General features: G+C 46.1%; 2 protein-coding genes across 5 annotated transcripts in view; one reads left to right on the top strand and one right to left on the bottom strand.

Moving 5' to 3' along the window:
* pigl (phosphatidylinositol glycan anchor biosynthesis, class L) overlaps window positions 1-12,392 on the top strand; it is an 84,074-nt gene that overhangs the window by 2,467 nt on the left and 69,215 nt on the right. For all 4 annotated transcript variants that reach the window (XM_078224583.1, XM_078224580.1, XM_078224582.1 and 1 more), the window contains exon 2: window positions 5,950-6,049. In XM_078224583.1, the coding sequence (XP_078080709.1) occupies window positions 5,950-6,049 (100 nt within the window). The remainder of the gene's footprint in view (window positions 1-5,949; window positions 6,050-12,392) is intronic.
* The window catches only part of ncor1 (nuclear receptor corepressor 1), a 376,647-nt gene that overhangs the window by 350,999 nt on the left and 13,256 nt on the right, over window positions 1-12,392 (bottom strand). The window lies entirely within an intron of this gene.

Here is a 12,392-nt window from a genome sequence, read left to right as displayed (position 1 = left end):
AGTGTTCGACTCCACTATCACAGCAGGCAGTCCATTCCACACCCCAACCACTCTCTGAGTAAAGAACCTACCTCGGACATCCCTCCTATATCTCCCACCATGAACCTTATAGTTATGCCCCTAGTAACAGCTACATCCACCCGAGGAAATAGTCTCTGAATATCCAACAGGTTTATTTGGTAGCAAAAGCCACACAAGCTTTCGGAGCTCCAAGCCCCTTCTTCAGGTGAGTGGGAATTCTGTTCACAAACAGGGCATAGAAAGACACAGACTCAATTTACATGAATAATGGTTGGAATGCGAATACTTACAACTAATCAAGTCTTTAAGAAACAAAACAACGTGAGTGGAGAGAGCATCAAGACAGGCTAAAAAGATGTGTATTGTCTCCAGACAAGACAGCCAGTGAAACTCTGCAGGCATTCCTCCCACAGTCCAAAGATGTGCAGGTTAGGTGAATTGGCCGTGCTAAATTCTCCCTCCATGTACCCGAACAGGCACCGGAGTGTGGCAACTAGGGGATTTTCAAAGTAACTTCATTTCAGTGTGAATGTAAGCCTACTTGTGACAAATAAACTTTACTTTTTAGATGTGCAGGTTAGGTGGTTTGGCCATAGTAAATGAGTGAGGTTACAGGGATGGGGTAGCCTAGGTAAGATGCTCTTTCAGAAAGTTGGTGCAAACTCAATGGGCCCAATGGCCTCATTCTTCACTGTAGCGATTCTATTCTAATCTGTCTGCACCACGTTTTCAGGCAGTACATCCAAGATACTAACCATTCACTTCCATTCTTTTGCAAGTCAGCTTAAATCTGTATCCTTTGATTTGAGTCCCTTCTGTTAACAGGAACCATCCTTCCCTATCTACTCTGAATAAATGAATCAATCATAATTCCGAATACCTCAATCAGATCTCTGCTTAATCTTTACTTTAATATTGGCAATTTTCAATTCCTCTGGCACCATCTCTGCATCTAAGCAGCTTTGGAAAATCATGGGCAGAACCTCTGCAATTTCCACCCTTACTTCCCTCAATATCTTTGGATGCATTTCCTCTGGTCCTGTGACTTATCAATGAACTTTCAGTACAGTCAGCCTATTTAATGCCTCCTCTTTATCAATGTTTAGTCCATTCAATGTCTCATACACCTCTTCTTTCATTATGACTTGAGCAGTATCTCCTTCCTCAGTAAATACAAATACAAAGTGTTCATTTAATATTTTCGCCAAACTTTCCACTTTCATGTTTAAACCCCCTTTTGACTGCCTATTTACATCATTCCTCCTTCTGCAATCTTTGGACTATTCATCTGCCTGTGGAAGACTTTACATTCCCTTATATTTTAGCTACCTTGGAGTGTTTTTTTGATACATTTAGTTTTAGGCCCAAATCCTGAAACTTGAAAATAAGTAACTTGTGTTTCTATGGTGCCTTTTACACAACAACATCAGGGAGTTGTAAAGAACTTCAGAGCCAATACCTCTACTGTGTTAGTGTTGTAACATAGGTGTTACTAGCAATTTGTGTGAACAAGTTCACGAGATAAATATTTTAATAATGTTGTCAATTGCTAAATGTTTGCCAGGACACTGAGAGCAGACACCTATTTTTCTTCATATAATGTCATATTAAACTATTAATCCACTTGAGAAGATAGCTGGAGCAATTAAACAACATCTCTGATAAAAGCTGAGATAAGGTGTCAGCCATGTGCTCAAGTCTCTGAACTTAGGCTTGAACTCAACAACCTCATAACTTGGACAAGAAAGCCACCACTAAACCAAGGCTGACGCCTGTGTGTGTTGCAGATTATTATTCATTTTGGAATATTGACCCAAACCCTCCTAGCAACTGAAACAGGTTCACAGATTCATTCATGTCAGGTGAATGTGGACGATGTTCAGTGCAGCCTGGAGTTCCAAATTTGCAGACGACACTAAGCTGGGTGGCAGTGTGTGCTGTGAGGAGGATGCTAAGAGGCTGCAGGGTGACTTGGACAGGCTGGCTGAGTGGGCAAATACTTGGCAAATGCAATATAATGTGGATAATGTGAGTTATCTACTTTGGTGGCAAAAACAGGAAGGAAGATTATCTGAATGGTGACAGTTTAAGAAAAGGGGAAGTGCAGCGTGACCTGGGTGTCATGGTGGAACAGTCGCTGAAGGTTGGCATGCAGGTACATCAGGCAGTGAGGAAAGCTAATGGCATGCTGGCCTTCATAGCAAGAGGATTTGAGTATAGAAGTAAGGATGTCTTGCTGCAGTTAGAGTTTTAACAACACCAGGTTAAAGTCCAACAGGTTTATTTGGTAGCAAATACCATTAGCTTTTGGAGCCCTGCATGACAAAGGAGCAGGGCTCCGAAAGCTAATGGCATTTGCTACCAAATAAACCTGTTGGACTTTAACCTGGTGTTGTTTAAAACTCTTACTGTGTTTACCCCAGTCCAACGCCGGCATCTCCACATCATTGCTGCAGTTATACAGGGCCCTGGTGAGGACACACCTTGAGTATTGTGTGCAGTTTTGGTCTCCTAGTCTGAGGAAGGACATTCTTGCTATTGAGGACTGGAGAACAGCTAATGTGGTCCCTATTTAAGAAAGGTTGTAGAGACAAGCCAGGGAACTACAGACCAGTGAGTCTCATGTTGTGGTTGGGAAACTACTGGAGAAGATTCCGAAGGAGAGAATCTATCGCCATTTGGAGAGGCAAGATTTGATAGGGGGCAGCACAGTAGCACAGTGGTTAGCACTGCTGCTTCACAGCTCCAGGGTCCCGGGTTCGATTCCCGGCTCGGGTCACTGTCTGTGTGGAGTTTGCACATTCTCCTTGTGTCTGCGTGGGTTTCCTCCGGGTGCTCCGGTTTCCTCCCACACTCCAAAGATGCGCGGGTTAGGTTGATTGGCCAGGTTAAAAAAATTGCCCTTTAGAGTCCTGAGATGCCTAGGTTAGAGGGATTAGTGGGTAAATATGTGGGGGTAGGGCCTGGGTGGGATTGTGGTCGGTGCAGACTCGATGGGCCGAATGGCCTCCTTCTGCACTGTAGGGTTTCTTTCTATAGTCAGCATGGTTTTGTCACAGGGAGGTCATGTCTAACAAATTTGATTTAATTTTTTGAGCATGTAACCAAGTGTGTGGCTGAGGGTGACGCGGTTGGATTTCAGCAAAGGGAGACTTATTAAGAAGGCAAATGCACATGGGATACAGGGTGATCTGATAAGATCGATTCATAATTGGCTCAGCGGAAGGACAGTAAGAAGTTTAACAACACCAGGTTAAAGTCCAACAGGTTTATTTGGTAGCAAAAGCCACACAAGCTTTCGGACCTCCAAGCCCCTTCTTCAGGTGAGTGGGAATTCTGTTCACAAACAGGGCATATAAAGACACAGACTCAATTTACATGAATAATGGTTGGAATGCGAATACTTACAGCTAATCAAGTCTTTAAGATACAAGCAACGTGAGTGGAGAGAGCATCAAGACTGGCTAAAAAGATGTGTATTGTCTCCAGACAAGACAGCCAGTGAAACTCTGCAGGTCCAGGCAGGCTGTGGGGGTTACAAATAGTGTGACACGAACCCAATAGTGTGACATGAACATGGCTGTCTTGTCTGGAGACAATACAAATCTTTTTAGCCTGTCTTGATGCTCTCTCCACTCACGTTGTTTGTATCTTAAAGACTTGATTAGCTGTAAGTATTCGCATTCCAACTATTATTCATGTAAATTGAGTCTGTGTCTTTATATGCCCTGTTTGTGAACAGAATTCCCACTCACCTGAAGAAGGGGCTTGGAGCTCTGAAAGCTTGTGTGGCTTTTGCTACCAAATAAATCTGTTGGACTTTAATCTGGTGTTGTTAAACCTCTTACTGTGTTTACCCCAGTCCAACGCCGGCATCTCCACATCATTAGCGGAAGGAGACAGAGAGTAGTGACAGCCGGCTGCTTTAGTGACTGCAGGCCGGTGACCAGTGGCGTACCACAGGGATCAATGCTGGACCCTCTATTGTTCATCATTTATATAAATGACATAGATGACTATGTGGGGGGTAGGATCAGTAAGTTTGCCGATGACACAAAGATTGGCTGAGTGGTTAACAGTAAGGTTGAGTGTCTTGGGTTACAGGAAGATATAGACAAGATGGTCAAATGGGCGGATAAGTGGCAGATGGAATTTAACCCTGAAAGTGTGAGGTGATGCACTTTGGAAGGAGTAATTTGACGAGGAGGTATACTATGAAAGGTCTGACACTGGGAAGTTCCGAAGAACAAAAGGACCTTGGGTGTTTTTGTCCATAGATCTCTGAAGGCGGAAAGGCAGGTTAATAGGGTGGTGAAAAAGGCATATGGCACACTCGCCTGTATCAATCGGGGTGTAGATTACAAAAGCAGAGAGGTCATGATGGAGTTGTATAGAACTTTAGTAGGCCACAGCTAGAGTACTGTGTGCAATTCTGGTCGTCACATTATAGGAAGGACATGAACGCACTGCAGGGGGTGCAGAGAGATTCACCAGGATGCTGCCTGGGATGGAACATTTAAGTTATGAAGAGAAGTTGGATAGGCTTGGGTTGTTTTCTCTGGAGCAGAGAAGACTGAGTGGTGACCTGATTGAGGTGTTCAGGATTATGAGGGGCATGGACAGGGTGGATAGGCAGCAGCTGTTCTCCTTCGTTGAAGGGTCAGTTACGAGGGGACACAAGTTAAAAGTGAGGGATGGGAGGTTTAGGGGGGATTTGAGGAAAAACCTTTTTACCCAGAGGGTGGTGACGGTCTGGAATGCGCTGCTAGGGAGGGTGGTCGAGGCGGGATACCTCACATCCTTTAAAAAATACCTGGACGAACACTTGGCACACCATAATCTTCAAGGCTTATGGACCGAGTGTTGACAAGTGGGATTAGGTGGGGCAGGTCAGGGCATTTCATGTGTCAGTGCAGACTCGATGGACCGAAGGGCCTCTTCTGCACTGTGGTATTCTGTGATTCCGATTCTGTGAGGGAGTCTAGCGAAGGTTTACCAGACTGATTCCTGGAATGGAGGATTGACATATAAAGAGGATTGGATCGACTGGGCTTGTCCTCACTGGAATTTAGAAGAATGAGGGGATCTCATAGAAACAGATAAAATCCTGATGGGACTGGACAGGTCGGATGCAGGAAGAATGTTCCAGATGTTGGGGAGAACTAGGAGTCACAGTCTAAGAATAAGGGGTAAGCCATTCAGGACTGAGATGAGGAAGAACTTCTTCATTCAGAGAACTGTGAACCTGTGGAACTCTCTATCACAGAAAGCTGTTGGAGCCAGTTTGTTAGATATGTTCAGGAGGGAGCTGGACGTGGCTCTTGTGGCTAAAGGGATCAAGAGGTATGGAGAGAAAGCAGGAGTGGGATACTGAAAGTGCATGAGTCAGGGCGATTGGGGCTGCTGGGGTGGGCGGCAGTGGAGGATTGGGGGATCGGGACTGTCTGAGGTGGTGGGAGGGACATGGGCTGGTTCGGGAGGTGGGGGAGAGTCAGCAAGGCCATCTATTGGGAGGCCAGTAATACGGGCCATTGTGCGTGCGCCAAGCTCCACTCTGACAGATCAGTGCATGCACAGTGGCCCGCTCAGCACCGTGCTGCCGGTCTCTCGGGCGGGATAGTCCCCACCTCGTGATTTTCAGACGGAATCTCGCTGAGGCACTCTGATGCACAGATTGTCGGAGCTTCATTCTGAAAATCATGCTTAAAAAAAACACGGGGTGTTACTCCTGTTTTCACGCAAATTGGGGACTTGAAATTTTTTTGGGAGAATCCCAGCTAAGCACTTTAATCACTTTGGATCTGATCAAAGTTTAGTTCTGTGCCCTGCTAAACATTGAGAACCATTACAGGACTATCTGGTAAAAGATCATTTTACATTATGAACAGTTCAGTTCTGTTTTTAGCTGCTCATGTTTCATATTTTCAGGGAACTTCTATAAACAAGGGGAGATTCGTAAGAAGGAACTTGTACAGAGCTGTGCTGTTCTGGGGCTTCCATCATCTCGTGTAACCATTCTGGACCACAGGTATATATTTGCTGCAATAGTGCACTGTATAGCTCTAAACTGGACTAATATTCAAACAGGTAAAGATCTTCAAAACACATGACATATATCCTTGGTGTATCTTCCAATAAGTTGCCATGTTTGCTTTTAAAAGTACTTAAAAGATGAGTTTTTTAATGTATGTTTTATAATTTTCTGAGTTTTCCAACCTCGCAGCTCTCACATAGAATCTACAGTGCAGAAGGAGGCCATTTGGCCCATGGAGTCTGCATCGACAACAATCCCACCCAGGTCCCATCCCCGCAACCCCACATATTTACCCTCCTAATCCCCAGGACGCTAAGGGGCAATTTAGCATGGCCAATCAACCTAACCCGCACAACTTTGGAGTGTGGGAGGAAACCGAAGCACCTGGACGAAACCCACGCAAGACACGGGGAGAACGTGCAGACTCCACACAGACAGTGACCCGAGGCCGGAATTGAACCCAGGTCCCTGGCACTGTGAGGCAGCAGTGCTAGTCACCGTGCCGTCCTTATAGATACTACTTCATACTGAATGTACAGCATCATAACTTTTTAAAATTCATTCATGGGATGTGTGCATCACTAACAAGACGAGCATTTATTGCCTAATTGCCCTGTGAAGATGATGGTGAGCTGCTTTCTGGAGTCACTGCAGTCTGGGTGGGATACTTTTAACCTCTCAGCAACTCCCCAAAATGGTAATATTTGATGTGATATTGTGTCGGCAATCTGTTCATCCTTGGATGGCACCCATGTGCACACGGTGAGGAAGATCCCTATATAGTGATGAGGAGTGAAAGCAAGCCTGATTGTTTCCTGTTCCTTGGCACCAGATGAATTGCAGTGTTTACACTGCTGTCTCAGCTGTGATTAGCCAGGAGCACACACTGAGGGCTTGGGGCCTTTCTGGTTTATATGACTCAGTCACAATAATGCCTTAATTAGTGAACGTAGCCCAATTATCAGACTTTCAGCTCTTAGCACTGCACCTCCAGTCTAAAGAACAAAGAACAGTACAGCACAGGAAACAGGCCCTTCGGCCCTCCAAGCCTGTGTCGGTCCTTGGTCCAACTAGACCAATCGTTTGTATCCCTCCATTCCCAGGCTGCTCATGTGACTATCCAGGTAAGTCTTAAACTATGTCAGCGTGTCTGCCTCCACCACCCTACTTGGCAGCGCATTTCAGGCCCCCACCACCTTCTGTGTAAAAAACATCCCTCTAATATCTGAGTTATACTTCGCCCCTCACACCTTGAGCCCGTGACCCCTCCTGATCGTCACTTCTGATCTGGGAAAAAGCTTCCCACCGTTCACCCTATCTATACCCTTCATAATCTTGTACACCTCTATTAGATCTCCCCTCATTCTCCGTCTTTCCAGGGAGAACAACCCCAGTTTACCCAATCTCTCCTCATAGCTAAGACCCTCCATACCAGGCAACATCCTGGTAAACCTTCTCTGCACTCTAACGCCTCCACATCCTTCTGGTAGTGCGGCGACCAGAATTGGACGCAGTACTCCAAATGTGGCCTAACGAGCGTTCTATACAGCTGCATCATCAGACTCCAGCTTTTATACTCTATACCCCGTCCTATAAAGACAAGCATACCATATGCCTTCTTCACCACCTGCGTTGCCACCTTCAAGGATTTGTGGACTTGCACACCTAGGTCCTTCTGTGTTTCTATACTCTTGATGGCTCTGCCATTTATTGTATAACTCCTCCCTACATTATTTCTTCCAAAATGCATCACTTCGCATTTATCCGGATTAAACTCCATCTGCCACCTCTCCGCCCAATTTTCCAGCCTATCTATATCCTGCTGTATTGCCCGACAATGCTCATCGCTATCCGCAAGTCCAGCCATCTTCGTGTCATCCGCAAACTTGCTGATAACACCAGTTACACCGTCTTCCAAATCATTTATATATATCACAAATAGCAGAGGTCCCAGTACAGAGCCCTGCGGAACACCACTGGTCACAGACCTCCAGCCGGAAAAAGACCCTTCAATCGCTACCCTCTTCTTGAAGCAGATAGGAACCTCGGATTGTTGTAAAGAGAGGTTGAAGATGTCTGTGAATACCTCCGCAAGCTTATCTCCTATGGCCAAGCCAGTTCTCCACCCATCTAGCCACGTCTCCTTGTATCCCATGAGCCTTAACCTTCTTAACCAATCTGCCATGAGGGACTTTGTCAAATGCCTTACTGAAATCCATATAGACGACATCCACGGCCCTTCATTCGTCAACCGTTTTTGTCACTTCCTCAAAAAACTCCACCAAATTTGTACGGCACGACCTCCCTCTTACAAAACCATGCTGTCTGTCACTAATGAGATTGTTCCGTTCTAAATGCACATACATCCTGTCTCTGAGAATCCTCTCCAACAACTTCCCTACCACGGACGTCAAGCTCACTGGCCTATAATTACCCGGGTTATCCCTGCTACCCTTCTTAAACAACGGGACCACATTCGCTATCCTCCAATCCTCAGGGACTTCACCCGTGTCCAAAGAAGCGACAAAGATTTCCGTCAGAGGCCAGCAATTTCATCTCTCGTCTCCCTGAGCAGTCGAGGATAGATGCCATCAGGCCCTGGGGCTTTGTCAGTTTTAATGTTCCCTAAAAAACCTAACACTTCCTCCCTTGTAATGGAGATTTTCTCTAACGGGTCAACACCTACCTCCGAGACACTCCCGGTTAACACGTCCCTCTCCTTCGTAAATACAGATGCAAAGTATTCATTTAGGATCTCCCCTATTCCCTTGGGTTCTAAGCATAATTCCCCCCCTTTGTCCCTGAGAGGTCCGATTTTCTCCCTGACAACTCTTTTGTTCCTAATGTATGAATAGAATGCCTCAGGATTCTCCTTAATCCTGCCTGCCAAGAACATCTCGTGACCTCTTTTTGCTCTTCTAACTCCCCGTTTGAGTTCTTTCCTACTCTCTCTGTATTCCTCCAGAGCTCCATCTGTTTTCAGTTGCCTGGACTTAACGTACGCCTCCCTTTTCACTTTAATCAGATCCTCAATTTCCCTGGTTATCCACGGCTCTCGAATCCTACCTTTCCTATCTTTCCTTTTTGCTTATCCTGCAGCCTTATCAATTGTTCCTTAAAAGACTTCCACATGCCAGACGTGGACTTACCCTCGAACATCCTCTCCCAATCAATGTCCACCAATTCCTGCCTAATCCGGCTATAGTGAGCCTTCTCCAATTTAGCACCCTGCCCATAGGACAGCACTCATCCTTGTCCATTACTATCCTAAAGTTAACAGAGTTGTGGTCATGATTTGCCATATGTTCCCCTACCGAAACTTTGACGACCTGACTGGGCTCATTTCCCCGAACTAGGTCCAGTATAGCCCCCTCTCTAGTACTGTTCCAAAGAACCTTCCAGTATGCATTTTACAAATTCCTCCCATCCGGAACCCCAGCTCTAAGCACTTTCCAGTCTATACCAGGGAAATTAAGTACTCTCTTAGATCAGAAATCCTTTTTTTAATTTGTTCATGGGATGTGGATGTTGCTGAGTAGGCCAGCATTGATTGCCTATTGCCTATCCCTAATTCCCTTGAGCAGGTGGTGATGAGCTGCCTTATTGAACCCCTGCGGTCCATGTGTTGTAGGAATATCCAGAATGTTGTTAAGAAGGACGTTCTAGGCTTTTGACTCAGCAACAGTTAAGGAACAGCAACACATTTCCGCGTGAGGATGGTGAATGGCTTGGAGGGGATCTTGCAGGTTGTGGTGTCCCCATGTATCTGCTGAACTTGTCTTTTCTAGATGATAGCAGTTGTGAGTTTGGAAGGTGTTGTCTAAGGAGCCTTGGTCAGTTCCTGCAGTGTATCTTGTACATCATACACATTGCTGCAGTTGTCCATCGGTGGTGGATGGAGCAAATGTTTGTAGATGTGGTGCCAATCAAGTGAGCTGCTTTGTCCTGGATGTCATCAAGCTTCTTCAGTATTGTTGGTGCCTTACTCATCCATGGAAGTGGAGAGTCCCGACTTGGAACAAAAGAGTTGTCAGGGAGAAAATCGGACCTCTCAGGGACAAAGGAGGGGAATTATGCTTAGAACCCAAGGGAATAGGGGAGATCCTAAATGAATACTTTGCATCGGTATTCACGAAGGAGAGGGGCGTGTTAACCGGGAGTGTCTCGGAGGGAGGTGTTGACCCGTTAGAGAAAATCTCCATTACAAGAGAGGAAGTGTTAGGTTTTTTAGGGAACATTAAAACTGACAAAGCCCCAGGGCCTGATGGCATCTATCCTCGACTGCTCAGGGAGACGAGAGATGAAATTGCTGGGCCTCTGACGGAAATCTTTGTCGCTTCTTTGGACACAAGTGAGGTCCCTGAGGATTGGAGGATAGCGAATGTGGGGTCCCGTTGTTTAAGAAGGGTAGCAGGGATAACCCAGGAAATTATAGGCCGGTGAGCTTGACGTCCGTGGTAGGGAAGTTGTTGGAGAGGATTCTTAGAGACAGGATGTATGTGCATTTAGAACGGAACAATCTCATTAGTGACAGACAGCATGGTTTTGTAAGAGGGAGGTCGTGCCTTACAAATTTGGTGGAGTTTTTTGAGGAAGTGACAAAAACGGTTGATGAAGGAAGGGCCGTGGATGTCGTCTATATGGATTTCAGTAAGGCATTTGACAAAGTCCCACATGGCAGGTTGGTTAAGAAGGTTAAGGCTCATGGGATACGAGGAGAAGTGGCTAGATGGGTGGAGAACTGGCTTGGCCATAGGAGACAGAGGGTAGTGGTTGAAGGGTCTTTTTCCGGCTGGAGGTCTGTGACCAGTGGTGTTCCGCAGGGCTCTGTACTGGGACCTCTGCTATTTGTGATATATATAAATGATTTGGAAGAAGGTGTAACTGGTGTAATCAGCAAGTTTGCGGATGACACGAAGATGGCTGGACTTGCGGATAGCGAAGAGCATTGTCGGGCAATACAGCAGGATATAGATAGGCTGGGAAATTGGGCGGAGAGGTGGCAGATGGAGTTTAATCCGGATAAATGCGAAGTGATGCATTTTGGAAGAAATAATGTAGGGAGGAGTTATACAATAAATGGCAGAGTCATCAGGAGTATAGAAACACAGAGGGACCTAGGTGTGCAAGTCCACAAATCCTTGAAGGTGGCAACACAGGTGGAGAAGGTGGTGAAGAAGGCATATGGTATGCTTGCCTTTATAGGACGGGGTATAGAGTATAAAAGCTGGAGTCTGATGATGCAGCTGTATAGAACGCTGGTTAGGCCACATTTGGAGTACTGCGTCCAGTTCTGGTCGCCGCACTACCAGAAGGACGTGGAGGCGTTAGAGAGAGTGCAGAGAAGGTTTACCAGGATGTTGCCTGGTATGGAGGGTCTTAGCTATGAGGAAAGATTGGGTAAACTGGAGTTGTTCTCCCTGGAAAGACGGAGAATGAGGGGAGATCTAATAGAGGTGTACAAGATTATGAAGGGTATAGATAGGGTGAACGGTGGGAAGCTTTTTCCCAGATCAGAAGTGACGTTCACGAGGGGTCACGGGCTCAAGGTGAGAGGGACTAAGTATAACTCAGATATTAGAGGGATGTTTTTTTACACAGAGGGTGGTGGGGGCCTGGAATGCGCTGCCAAGTAGGGTGGTGGAGGCAGGCACGCTGACATCGTTTAAGACTTACCTGGATAGTCACATGAGCAGCCTGGGAATGGAGGGATACAAACGATTGGTCTAGTTGGACCAAGGAGCGGCACAGGCTTGGAGGGCCAAAGGGCCTGTTTCCTGTGCTGTACTGTTCTTTGTTCTTTGTTGTGCCTTGTAGTTGATGAACAGACTTGGGAGTCAGGAAGTAAGTTACATGTTGCAGGATCCCTCGCCTCTGACCTACCCTTTTGGCCACAGTATTGATATAGTTAGTCCAGTTCAGTTTGTGGTCAATGATAGCCCCCATGATGTTGATATTGGGGGATTTAGCAATGGTAGTGCCACTGAATGTCAAGGGACGATGATTAGATTATCTCACTTGGCAGTGCATTCCATGCCCCCCTGCACATCTGGACTGAACCTTTCCCCCTTACTTTGAACTTGTGCCCCCTATAATTGTCATTCCTGCCCTGGGAAAACGCTTCCAACTGTTCACTTTATCCATGCCCCTCATTATTTTATAAACTTCTATCAGGTCGCCTCTCAGCCTTCATCTTTCTAGGGAGAACAATCCCAGTTTATTCAATCTCTCCTCTTAGTTAATACCCCCCATACCAGGCAACATCCTGGTAAACCTTTTCTGTACTCTCTCCAAAGCCTCCACATCCTTCTGGTAGTATGGCGATCAGAATTGGACA

The sequence above is a fragment of the Mustelus asterias genome, chromosome 12 (genome assembly GCF_964213995.1).
Source record: "Mustelus asterias chromosome 12, sMusAst1.hap1.1, whole genome shotgun sequence".
NCBI lineage: Eukaryota > Metazoa > Chordata > Chondrichthyes > Carcharhiniformes > Triakidae > Mustelus > Mustelus asterias.
Note: the sequence above shows the minus strand (reverse complement) of the source record. Positions and strands in the feature narration are given on the sequence as shown.